At 43.3% G+C, this 13735-nt stretch overlaps 1 protein-coding gene across 1 annotated transcript in view; it reads left to right on the top strand.

Moving 5' to 3' along the window:
- Positions 1-13735, top strand: part of MAD1L1 (mitotic arrest deficient 1 like 1) — a 384158-nt gene that overhangs the window by 213529 nt on the left and 156894 nt on the right. Inside the window, exon 14 of the mRNA XM_054391055.1 lies at positions 7580-7670. Within this exon, the coding sequence (XP_054247030.1) occupies positions 7580-7670 (91 nt within the window). The remainder of the gene's footprint in view (positions 1-7579; positions 7671-13735) is intronic.

Raw genomic sequence — 13735 nt, 5'->3', positions numbered from 1 at the left:
GGAGCAAAGTAGAGGTGAAGAATGCAAACTTTACAATTGGAAAGTGGGAGAAGAGATGCCACAGCTTATGAGGGAGTTACGTTGCTGTAGTGGTCTCTGAAATCCCATTGACCTGCAGTATGATCTGTCTGCTCTTCTGGACAGAGCCCAGCCCAGTTAGCTGCTCTCATGAAGGTATGTGGAAAATGGAGGAAAGCCAGCAGAAGCCAAGGAGGGGAGTCTGCAGAGCAGGAACGAGCTGTGAGCCTCCAGGCATTTTCATGTATACCCCATGGGAAGAAGCTAACTTCTGAAAGCAAAAGCAGGAGAGACATAGAAGAGAGGAAAAAAAATCTAAAAATCCATATTAATCCTTTGAATCTGTATTCACCTCTTGTGAGTGAACAAGAGCTTTTAGAAATGTATCTTTTGTCTCATTTTTCTGCAGTATGGAAAGTAAATTTTTAGTGAGAAACTTGAAAGACTTGATCAGTTTTCCCTCCTCCTCTTGAGAACAAAGTGCTCTTTCGTCAGACCTTTTATAACTTTCAACATGCAACTCTCTGCCAGCATCATCGTTTCTGAAGAGGCAATAAAAGGCACTGCTAAGGCTGTCATTTCTCCCACTTCTCACTGCTCCCTCTGAAACAATATTTGCTTATATTCTGCAGAAAAAGTGGTCAAACTTTTCAGTCCATGCACTATGGGGTGCAGCAAAGCTGAGGGTGCTTAGCCATTAGCAGTTTTAGAGGGCCGGTGGTAACTCCTGTTTCAGAACCTATAAATGAAAGGAATCTCTTTTAAGAGAACTTCACTAAAGACTTAAGTGGCAACAGCTGAAGGACCTTTTCAGCTAGAACAAATCTGAACTTTTTCTTTCTGCTGTCAAACTTAACAACCCCAGTAAATCCTAAATGTTTTCTGTGGATTTAGTGACTGGGTAGAGTTACAGTAATTCAAAAGAAATTCATGTCCTTGCCAATGCCTATTAGTCACACTTGCAGGAATTCTGTCTGCTCTGCTCCTAACACCATCTCAATGCCATCTGGATCCCTTAATAGCATCTTCCCAACACATACATTTTCTGCTCCATTCAATAGTTTCCTGTTCAGCAATAGGTTTTCCACATGGCCATGTCCTCTTCACAGATGGGGCCTCTGTGAGACATGTCCTCATCGGTGATATCCACACTCTGCTCCAGGCAATCACATAACACATCTGAGAAGATGAAAAACAAATAAAAGAAAGATAGAAGGGTGATGGTGGGGAGTCGTGACTGGTTAATGCCACTGAAAAGCTCTGGACTGAGAGAGGCTTTTGGAAGTGCCTAGATGCTGTTCAAAACCAGATTCCTCTATTCTCCCTTTCTAAACCAGGAGCAGCCTGGCCTGTCTCTCCAGCAGCTCTTGCTTACCATCCAAGCACGTTTTAGGCAGTCTGAATGCACACAGTGGGATGTCTCCTGATTCTCACAAGTGTCATTGCAACAGACCTGAGGCTGTAGGTAGGTTTTTTCTTTTCCCCCTTAATTCCTTTTCTAATTTGGGACAGTAAAAGCAATGTAAAGCTCAGGTTTTGAAAGTGGGAAAACCCACAAGCCTGAGCAAATGCCAGTGAATCAGTATCCTTGCACTAAATTTGATCCCGTGTAAGGCTGCAGGGGTGGCTTGAATTTACCTTGTGCCTGCCTGTGGAGCCTTTGACCCTGGCTGAAGCCATCTGCATCTGCTGCAGGGAAAGTCTTTCAGAGATACTGAGATCTCTGCCAGATGCTCTGGTATGAGCTAGATCAGAAGTAATCCTGTTCAGTGATTTTTACTTTTCAGCTCAATCTCTTCTAAATGACTTCACTTTCTGAGGGTAGCAGCATGTTTCTTGCAGACAATTTAAACGTTTCGTGTTTTCAAACCCTTTCATGGAGAACAAGTTGGTGAATTCTCCAGAAATTAATCCAAATGATTTTTTTTTTCCTGTATCACATAACCTGAGAATGATGTCGATATTTCAGAAAGTAATTGATGTTTCTTCCTTCCCTGTGCTGCAGGGCTGCTTTTTAAATGGACACCAACATTCTTTCCAGGCCAAACATTAAGTTGATAAATGGTTATGCTGTACCCAGATGTTTCTGTGCTCTGCTTTCTGTAGTTCTCACATGAATTTATCTTGGATTGTTCTTCCTACCTGAAAGTAACTCCCATATGTGACAAGTTGAGGCATGCAAATTGGTGATAAAAGAGCATCACTTATCTTGTGTGGATGTCCCTGGGCAGAGCAAGTACAAGGTGTGTGCAGACTGAGGCTGCCTTTGTGGATGTTGGTGCATCCAAAAGCAGTTCACAGTTGGCCCTGTACCTGAGTTTCATGCAAATGAAAAAATCCAAGAGCAAAACAAGTAAATATTTTTCAGTATTTGACTGCTGTATCCTTACCATCAGCTGCAAATGCTTTGCTGTGTTTATATATAGATAGGATTTCCCCTGCTCCTCTCTCTTTGCCATTGGGAAGAGCTCCCCAGGGCTGGAAAGCAAAGCTAGAAAAGCACAAACTCTTTGCTAATGGTTCCTAATGCTTTCCCACTGGAGATCCAGGACACTTAACAGTGTTAAAAATAGGTTAGAAGAGGGGTAAGTAGTGAAAGCAGTAGTCAGTCCTACCAGCCTCTCTGGCACAAAGAGGTTACAGTGATGTTCTCAGTCCTCAGCACAGAGGAAGCATCTCTGGGGGAGAGCAGAGCTGGGGCAGCATGGAGGGGAGGGCTGCTCTTCCCCTGGCCCTCCACCCTGTGGCTGGGAAGGAGGATACCCTGATAGCTGGGCTGCTGGGAAGGAGAAGGCATCTGAGAGATGAGCCTTAGGGCCAGCTCATAGGGGAGAGGCTGTGAACCTCAGCTGTGCTTGCAAGTGAGCTTGAGTGTGCTGCTGGTTGCAAAATACATGGTGTGGGTACATCTGCTTCAGTGAGGCACAAAGAAGCCATTAAACCTTAAAATTGCAGGTGAAATAGCACAAAAAAATATAATGGCTTAAGCCCACCCTCGTTACAGCTTGCTTGTGTCTTGGATCTTTGAAGTGTTTTCTGCTATGAGTGGTTTTTAAAGGGCATCTAAGAAGCCTGAGTCTAAACCTCCACACGAAGAGAAGTTCTGCAGGCAGATAGTGGCAACATCTCAGTTTATTTGGGAGGCTGGATGGGGAGAAATGTGTTTGAAATTAAAATTCAGCATGTCAAATATGGAGAAAGTACTGATGAGAGAGTCCTGTGTCTCGCTCTGACCTTTCAGTAGCTGCTGTGCTGTTGGTCCTCAGAAAAAAACATTGCTCTTCTTGTGGCCTGCTCTGCAATCCATTTAGAAACAAGCTGTTAAAAGCATTAATTCCATTTTGAATTTCCTTTTTTTTCCCCCACCAACCTTTGCAGTCTCCTGCTCCTTCAGCATCCTCCATCCCTGTTAGCTTTGTGTCTCTCTGGGAAATTATTGATGATCTCTTTTAATGGCCTGGACAATGCTAAAAGCTGCTCCTTGGCATTTTAGAAGCTTCCAAAAGTCGGAGAAAAAGAAAAAGATGACACCTTAAAACATTTGAGAATTACCAGCAGGGGTCAGGCTTACAAATAATTTAAGTGCTTCAGGCTGCATATTTCTAAAGGAGGCATTTCTGTACTGAAGATGTGGTAGATCAATCAGCTTCCATGGCAAAGTTTGTAACTTTTGTCCTGTGAACAGGAGAGATGACTTCTTTGTTGCACCTGCAGTTTCTGTTGCATGATTTTGGGATGTTGGCAGATGGGTTGCGTTGTTTATTGTCGTGGTGCAAAGATGTTCAGCTTCATTGAGGGTCATGAAACTGATCAGGGGGTTGGAGCACCTCTGCTATGAGGACAGGCTGAGGGAGCTGGGGTTGTTCAGCCTGGAGAAGAGGAGGCTCTGGGGAGACCTAATAGCAGCCTTCCAGTACTTGAAGGGGGCTACAAGAAGGATGGAGAAAGACTGTTTGCAAAGGCCTGTAGTGGAGGACAAAGGGCAATGGCTTCAAACTAGAGAAGAGCAGATTCAGATTGGATGTTAGGAACACGTTCTTTACTATGAGGGTGGTGGAACACTGGAACAGGTTGCCCAGGGAGGTGGTTGGGGCCCCATCCCTGGAGATATTCAAGGTGAGGCTCCACAGGGCTCTGGGCAACCTGATCTAGAATAGAATAGAATAGAATAGAATAGAATAGAATAGAATAGAATAGAATAGAATAGAATAGAATAGAATAGAATAGAATAGAATAGAATAGAATAGAATAGAATAGAATAGAATAGAATAGAATAGAATAGAATAGAATAGAATAGAATAGAATAGAATAGAATAGAATAGAATAGAATAGAATAGAATAGAATAGAATAGAATAGAATAGAATAGAATAGAATCGAATCAAGAAGGCTGGAAGAGACCTCAAGGATCATCAAGTCCAACCTGTCACCCTACACCTCATGCCTATCTAAACCATGGCACCAAGTGCCACGTCCAATCCCCTCTTGAACACCTCCAGGGATGGTGACTCCACCACCTCCCTGGGCAGCACATTCCAATGGCCAACCACTCTCTCTGTGAAGAACTTTCTCCTCACCTCCAGCCTAAACCTCCGCTGGCACAGCTTGAGATTGTGTCCTCTTGTTCTGGTGCTGGTTGCCTGGGAGAAGAGACCAAAGTGAGGGTTCTGTTACTGCTCCTCCCTATTTCCCTGCATATTGAAAACTCCAGTTGAGGATGTCCCTGCTGACTGCAGGAGGGTTGGACTAGATGACCTTTGGAGGTCCCTTCTGGCCCAGACCATTCTATGATTCTATGATGCAGATTTAAAAGTGAGTATTATCCAGCAAGAGAATTAATAAAAAAAAAAAAAAATCTGGAAAAGGATCCTGAGAAAACTGAATGCAAAGATCAGTGTTAAATGCATGAGTTACACAGCTAATTGCAGGAAGTGAGCATGTGAGAGGTGAGACTCTTGAAGCAGCATTAAGGTTTTTGTACTCTGTACTTAAATGCAAGCAAAAATGTTGCAGCAAACATTTTATAATAGTTATCTCCTACCTAACAAGTTTGATAGAGCTCTCTGAAGGATTCAGCAATCATTTGGCTAAAGCTGATATGGTTGGTATATTTGACTTTTCAAAAAGCTTCGAGCCAGAGGTCACAAAGAAACTTTACTCTGGTGGAATAAGAAAGAAGGTTCTTTGCTGGATTAATAAGAAGATAAAAGTCACAGAGGCCTGGCTCTCCTAGTGTACTGTCTGCAGGGATGGCCAGTGGTAGACGCAGGCAGGTCAAAGCTCCTGGGGTACTTTGCCAGAAGGCTCTCCCACTTTCTAGTGCTTTGTCTCCAGGATTTCTTGAGCCAGAGATAAGATAATGCCTTTCACTTTGTAAAGCTTGATGCATTTTTCTTCCATTAATGTGCTCACATAATACAAAGTTAAAAGATGGAAAAATCAAAGAATAAATGTTGTTTTCACAATACCAGGGGTTTCCACTAGGTCCTAGAATGATTTGTGTCTGACACAAAAGAGGAATTTGTGAGTAGTGAGGTGACAGAAATTGAGATAATATGAAATTATTCATCTTATCAGACTTTCAGAAGAGTCTTATGATGCTGCTCGAGGTGGGAAATGAAGTTGTACGTCAATAATTGCAAACCCCATGCCCACAAGAAGGAAAATGCCTTTACTTTTACTCCCACAATAGTGGGCTCTAAATGAGCTATTATCACTCAAGAAAGAGATCTTGCATTATTGTGAACAGGCTTCTAAAAATACCAGGTAAGTGCTCCGTAGTTAAAGAGACAAACAGAGTACCAGGCAGTGTCAGAAAAGGAGGTGAGAACAAAACAGAAAGCTCCATTATACCACTGAATACATCTGAGTGCTGTTTGTAGTTCTTGCTCTTCTCATGGCAAAAAAAAATCCATAGAAAACTTGAAGAACAAGGAAAAGCAATAAAGATGAGCAGAAATGTGGAAAATCCTTAATGTGAGGAAAGACTAAATTGAGATTCTTCAGGAAATCATACAATCATAGAAGCGACCAGGTTGGAAGAGACCTCCAACATCACCCAGTCCAACCTATCACCCAGCCCTATCCAATCAACTAGACCATGGCACTAAGTGCCTCATCCAGGCTTCTCTTGAACATCTCCAGGGATGGTGACTCCACCACCTCCCTGGGCAGCACATTCCAATGGGCAATCACTCTCTTTGTGAAGAACTTCCTCCTAATATCCAGCCTATACCTCCCCTGGCACAGCTTGAGACTGTGTCCCCTCATTCTGCTGCTGGTTGCCTGGGAGAAGAGACCAACCCCTACCTGGCTACAACATCCCTTCAGGTAGTTGTAGACAGCAATGAGGTCACCCCTGAGCCTTCTCTTCTCCAGGCTGAACAACCTGGAGGCTCCCTCAGCCTCTCCTCACAGGGCTGTGCTCCAGACCCCTCACCAGCTTCGTTGCCCTTCTCTGGACATGTTCCAGTACCTCAACATCTCTCTTGAATTGAGGAGCCCAGAACTGGACACAGTACTCAGGGTGTAGCCTGATCAGTGCTGAGCACAGGGGAAGAATAACCTCCCTTGTCCTGCTGGCTACACTATTCCTGATGCAGGCCAGGATGCCATTGGCTCACCTGGGCACACTGCTGGCTCATGTTCAGCCTACTATCATCCAGCACCCCCAGGTCCCTCTCTGTCTGGTTGCTCTCCAGCCACTTTGTCCCCAGCCTGTAGTGCTGCTTGGGGTTGTTGTGGCCAAAGTGTAGAACCCTGCACTTAGCCTTGTTAAATTTCATCCCATTGGCCTCTGCCCACCCATCCAGCCTGGCAAGGTCCCTCTGCAGGGCCCTCCTACCCTCCCACAGATTGACTCCGGCTCCTAACATGGTGTCATCTGCAAACTTAGTAATGATGGACACAATCCCCTCATCCAGATCATCAATAAAGATATTGAACAGGATGGGGCCCAGCACTGCTCCCTGGGGGACACCACTAGTGAGTGGCCACCAACTGGATGTGGCACCATTCACCACCCCTCTCTGTGCCCAGCCTTCCAGCCAGTTCTGGACCCACTTCAGAGCGGTACAATTATTCACAGCTTTCCATAGCAGAGCTTACAGATGCTCAGCAACACAGTCACATATGAAACATAAACCAAAATGAACTAAATTTTCCTCCAGATAACTAAATGGTAACTAAATGGTGGATCTGAGGAGGATCGTGAAGGCCAAAAGTATAAATCAGATCAAAATATGATTTGATGCACTCATGGAGATTTTAGCTGTTGGTAGTTATTGGACAGGATGGGCTAGACTCAGACTGTGGTTCAGGAAGTACCTAGGTTGGATTTGCTGAATATTCAAAGTTGGATATTTTTTAATAGACTTTTACAAATTGTCTGTTCATCTAAACTTGTATCTTGCAGTCATATGATTTAACTGTCTCAGTGGTGTAGCTGTGTCATCCTGAATACAGGAATAATGTGATCCTGCTTGTGATTTCCTGTTTCATTTGATTATTTGTGGTGGGACTGTGCAGGGACATGGTGTTTATTAAGTTTCCCTTCTTCTCCAGGCTGAAAATTGAGGAGCTGGAAGCTGAACGCAGTAAGCTGGAAGAGGAGAACAGATCTCTGGAAATGAAACTGGAGAAGCTAACTCTGCAGGTAGGAAATGTGGAGATCCAGAGCAGCTGGAGAGCCTGGCATGGTCCAGTCCCCATAGCTGTTGTAACAGCTGGGCCAGAATGCTCACAGCATGCAGCTGCACTTCACTTCCCTCCATCTGGGCAAAGCAATTCTTCAGAAGCCTATGGAAACTGCACCAACACACCTGTGTCTCTGACAATGTTGGTGGAGTGCTTTCATGTCAGATACCATCACACCAACGCAGTTGTCTTCTGTGCCTTTGCCTTCAATCTCTTTGTCTTCTTGGAGCCTTAAAACCTATTCCATTTTAAATGACTTCACTACTGTAAGTGGTCTTTGTCCAAAGTCATTTGTGCCAAAGCATGAGTGTAGACAGGGCTTGAGTTCCATTTGGATGAAGACTCCACTGCTGCTAGCAGTGATGGAGACAGCAGAGACTACCAGTTTGTGGCCTCATTAGGTAGTAGTTTTCCAAGCCAGGAAGCATCAGTTCATTTGAAGGATGACATGGCAGCATCTCCAGACCACAGCTATGGAGAGCAGAAGGTGCAGGATCAGAAGGGCAAAAGAGTGTGTTTCTTTTGCTCTACTACTCTAGGTGTTTTGCCTTTTCCTGAGGTAATGCTGTCCTGTGTGACAGAAGGTCTTCAGTTTTTCACTCTGGATAGATCCATGAAGTCCTTGAAGGAGGCCAAGGGCACCTGCAGCAGTTGATTGGGTTGGCTGTTCAGCTTGCCCTCATTCTGGGAGCAGCTTTTCTGTGCAAAGGAGGGACATGGGAGTTGCTTCAAGCTTTTGTAGTGTGTCCTATTTGAAAGGTGCTGGAGCAAACAAGAACCTGAGCCTGTTTGTTTAATCAAAGCCCATCCTGCTATGAACTGTGTTATCTCTCCTTTCTGTTCTCCCTGATATGCTGAACAAATCGGCACTGTAGTGTTTCATTCTCTTAATTTTCTTTATTTTTTCCTCTCTCTTTTTTTTTTCATTTTCATGTAAATTGCTTCATGGTAGAAAACCTACAGGTTTGAAATTACCCACGTTTCAGACAGACCATTGATTTTATCCTGACACCTATTATAGGTGAATCAAATTTTTTTTTTTTTTATTACCAATTCCTAGAGACAGGGGAAGTGACAGCTTTGATAAAGCAGGGAGCTAAGAGCTGCTGAGCATCTCTGCTGAGCCATGTTTAGTGTGAAACCTGTCACCCAGCTCTCCTTTAATTGGGTTTCAGTCATCAGAAGGAGATGAAAGCTTTTGGGCTGGTGTTTGGATGCTTAGGTCTCCAACAAACACAACTTCAGCTTTGGTTTCAGAGCAGATTACAACTCAGGTCACACTGAATCTGCCAGTGTTGTCTCACAGTGGCTGCTGCTTTTCCAATAAGGCCTGACCAGAGAAATTCCCTGTTTTCTTTGTGATATCTCAAGATGCTCTGCTTTGTTTGCTCATACTGCTCTTGAGATGCCAAAAGACCAAGCTTTTTAAATTGCATCTTCAGAGAGGAAAGGTCCAAATTCTTCAGTGTGATCTTGCTAATTATTTGCCTTCTGGTCCTCAGTAAAGGTTACCAATATCTACCATTTAGATAGCTGAGCTTTCAGAGTATAGAAGAGTAAAGTGATGATAGCAACAAGATGGGACCTTCATACTGTGGCAAAGCTGCTCTACAGTAACAGTTGTACTGTTCAACAAAAAGGCTTTGAAAGTTCATCACAGCATCCCCATAACCTACCTCATTATGGTGCTGGCTGTTAGAGTGCAGTATTGTACAGGTCAGGGCTTTGTAGAATGAGCAGGGAAGAACAGGAATGACCTGCAGATGGAGCAGGGTAAAAATGATATGGGAGTTAACATGTAGGTGTGGAGAAAGAGAAGGGTAAGGTAGCTTGACAAGCCTAGGAAAGACAAATCTGCTAGTCCCCTGAAAGGTTAGTGAGCTGAATGGAGGTGATCATGCTCTTAAATCTGCTGTGCCAAGGATGCTGACAGAGGATTAACACTTTGTTTAGCAGGAGGTAGCTCCCCCTTCCTTAGATTTCCACTTTACCTGTGGCTTACTGGATGCCAAAAGCAGCTGCTCCAAAGGAGGATTTCAGAGGAAAGCATAAATACAGGAATATGTAAGCTGAGTGCTAAAATGTCAGCCTTGCTCAGTGTGTGCCCACCTGAATGGTCAAGATTTCAGAACTCAGAGGGGAAGACATTTGCCTTCTCTTTTTTTATTTACCTTGAGAATCAAATCCCTTGACAGGCCAAGCTCAGAATAATTTCTTATTGTAAACACATTGAAGAAGGTTCCTTACAGTGGGAACCCACTTAAGGATAAGCTTAGAAATTCACCTCCTCTATGAGCAATGAGCAAATACACTGAAAATATTATTATGCACTCAGATAAGGTCACTGAAATGCTGCTAGTTTGAGATGTTATTTATTCCCATCTCTGAGAGAAATCACTGGGAATGATGAGTTAAAATAATGTCTCACAAAGATTGGGAAGGAAAAAAAAAAAGACAAACTTTATTTACAGAAATCAGAAAAAAATTTTACTGAGCAGAAAGGTGATTGAAACTACAAACATGGGAAAAGCACAGCACCAGATCAGACAGTGTGAGAGAAAGAAGGGGGAAGCATTAAACAAGGTGGGGTGAGGGTGATTTCTGACATTTTTGTCTGAAGTGCCTTCTTTCTTAAAACAAAACCTCTAATTTATGACTCTACTAAATGAAGGAGACATGGGAGGGGTGAATTAAAGTTGTGAGTTTGTAAGAGGAAGAGGCAGGATGTAGAATTAAGGCTTTGACTGCTTTACACTGGACTGAAGTCTGTTGAGTTCCCAAGGCTGCATGTGGTGAATGAAATTTAGGGAGATGTGGCTTATATTTGATGATTAAAAACGTCGATTTTTGACTGTATTCATGTGTGGAAAGCAGTAGAGCTTCAAAATTGTTTGCCTTCTCTCATATCCATTTGTATCTGGGTATTGACTCATGAATATTGCTCCTTTCTGCTTTGGCTGCTGTAAGCCAAACTGTTCACTTTCTGAGCTACAGGACCCTGATGGACTGGCCAGATGGCAAAGGAGCACATGGGAAGGTGTGTTTCTCTTTGGTGTGTGGTTCAAGCTCCTGAGCTCAGTATTAGAAAATAAAGAAATTGAGATGCTGATAGCCATCTATAGCAGTGTATATAACATCTGACATGTCTTTGTATTCTGTGCCTGTGTGGGGACAGCTTGAATTATGGCTGAAGGCGCTTTCCACCTCCACACACCCCTTCTTCCAAAACCCTTGGCTCTTGACACCTAGTTGCAGGCTGCATTGATTTTCCTTCACTGGTATAAAGACTTTAGCATGGGTATTACTCACTGGTCAGGTCTTTACTGCTAATAAAAACTTCAGATTACAAAAACACAAGAAATGTTGGAACTGTAGAGAAATTACACCCTACTGAGGCTGCCTCCCTGTAGCCCAGAACATTATCTTAAAAACATTTGACCCCCTGGCTTAGGAGAGGGATTCAAATAGTCTATGAAAAGAGTGGGTTTAACCAGGCTATTTCATCTCCTCTTCCCTACCCTTCTTTCTTTCCATGAAGCAAAAAAGGCTTCCAGAAAAGCAAATGCAGCATTACTGCTTTTCCCTGTGGTGGGAAGACCTGCTGAGATTTCAGTGGAAGGTTTGGTTTGTTTAGTTATCTCAAATGATCAGGACCATCTTCCCAGGCCGCTGGTGGGAAAGTGCAGCTCAATGCCAGGAAGAAAAGAGACTGATCAAATCAGTGCTTTTTGGATAAAGTGGGAGGAAAGACTTGTGAGGAGTGTTCAATTAGCATTTCTTGCTGCTAGGAGCCTTGTGTTTGCAGGCAACCAAGCGGATGTGAAGTGTTCCTTATGCAAATACTACTCTCCGGCTTTTCCTGCTCTCCTCTGCTCTTGGAGCTGAAGGAGAAGAGATTCTTCAAGTTTGGCTGCTTCAAGGAAGATTGATTAGAATCAGCTGCAGTTTGACTTAATTGGATCCATATGCTTGGAGAGGGAGCAGGACTAGTTAGAAGTCCTCATAATTAGTTCACAGCTGGTTGGTGAGGAAAATGGAACTCCAGTTAGCATTCACATAAATGGATCTGTACAGATGGAAGGCAGGGAGTTGTTCTTCCTTACACTGAGATGTGTTTGGGCTTGAAAATCACCTCTAGTCCCATAGCCAAGATACGTCTCATCTCTTTGAGTGTGTGCATGTCTATTGATCAGGCTGAATGGAAGGAGTCTTTATTTTCTTGCTTGTTTCTGAGTAAAGGAGTCACCTGTGGATGCTGGCAGGCAAGGAAACCTGAGCAGGGTCACACAACTGATCTCAAGCTGAAACTGTACAAGGATGGTTTGGCCATGTGAAGGGTTCATGGTTTGGCACTTTGAGCACTGTGCACCTGGCTGCAGTAGTAACTAGCTGTGTTTAGCCTTTCTGACAGCCAGTAGTGTGACAGCAACACTGATAAAAGTGCAATATTATTCATAAATACTGCAATAATTGATTTTTGCCCAGTATCTCAAAGAGCTCAGAAAGAGTTGACTGGCTACATAGTATGGGGGCAGTCACCAGAAAACTTTCTCCTGCCAGAAGTTGCTGTTGATGCTAAATTTTTGCAGTCAGAAAAGAAGGAACTGAATTCCCTATTGCAGTGTCCACCAGTGCACTACCTGAGAAAAACATCCTCCACAAAGTATTTGGAGTATTTTTTTGCATGCTGGTGTGACTTCATTAGTGTGCTTTGAGGTGTTCATTACTGCCTGTGCAGTAGTTCCTTTCTAAGTGTCCAACTTTGCTGTTCGTTATTGACCATTTTACATTTTAAGATATTAAATCTGATTAAATCTTCGTTTCTTCCAGGCTTTAAATTGATTATTTGTGCACAAATTAAAAGTGTAAGAGAGTCCACTTCAGTGGTACTTATGTTGTAGCTGTAATGATTTTGAAGATAAGAAACAATCAAGTTCTGCAAACAGAAATAATATCTTTTTTTTTTTTTTTTTTTTTTTTTTAGTAAGAGTAGCTGAAATGGTTAGGTAAGTTAGATACAAACAGAATCTGAAGATTTGTCCTCTGTGTCTACTTTAGGTCATTTTAATTGGCCTGCCTAAGCTGGCATGGACTTGTGGTGGTTGATCTCACCAAAGCAGGAGGCTCTGTGAAGGGGAAGCTCTTCAGGGACAGTGGGTAGCTGCTGTATTAAGTTCTCCAGGAGTCAAATGTCCATGTAGGGTGAAGGTGATGGGGCTTACAGAGTCCTCTCATGTTTCTTTTTTCCCCTTATCTCTGTAACCTTTGTGGCAGGGCTAGTCTCCCTCTTATTCTTGCTTCCTTTTGAGGGAGTAACAGAACATCTGGGAGCTGTAAGTCCTCTGTGTGGTGGACAGGGAATTTTTCTCCTCTTTAAGCATAATGACTCATTTTATAGTTGGGACTTCGGCGGCCAGGCGGTAACTAGCTTGGAGTTAAGAGCCCAAGGCAAAGCTGAGATCATTTAACAGTCTAACTGTTCATTATGTGACTGGTGAAGAATGATGAATGAGTCATTTGCACTGTTACAGAACTGAAAGAGACACTGTCAACCTTTCAAGGTTCCCTAATTGACCTCTCAGAGTCTTCTACCTGGATTATGTCCCTGCTTTCCCTTCTACAAACTTTCTGTCCCTTTAAAGTTCATCTGTGCATGCTGTGGTCTGTATCCATTTCTGTGGCAGAGCTGTTCCTCATGGAAAGCCTCAGGTAGTCAGATTCAGCCCTTTTCTTATAAACCCCCAAACCTTATTTAAATGTGTTTGGGCAAACCACTTGGCACCTCTTCTGTCAGGTGTAGCTTTTGGAACAAATTTGTGTGTGCTTCAGAAGGATTTAATTATGAGATAGCAGAGCTGAGAGCATATGGCAGGAGACCCAACAGCTCAAGTGTAGCACAGGCATTTCACTCAGGATTGGCTTTCCTAAGTCCTGGCCTCATCACAAAGATATTGTCAGGTATTTGCAGCTACCTTTACGTGTTCAGGAGTCTTCCCATGACCTAAATGCCTCTACCACTCACTC

This window comes from Indicator indicator, chromosome 22, assembly GCF_027791375.1.
Source record: "Indicator indicator isolate 239-I01 chromosome 22, UM_Iind_1.1, whole genome shotgun sequence".
Lineage (NCBI taxonomy): Eukaryota > Metazoa > Chordata > Aves > Piciformes > Indicatoridae > Indicator > Indicator indicator.
The sequence above is the reverse complement of the archived record's forward strand: the minus strand, read 5'-3'. Positions and strand labels throughout refer to the sequence as shown.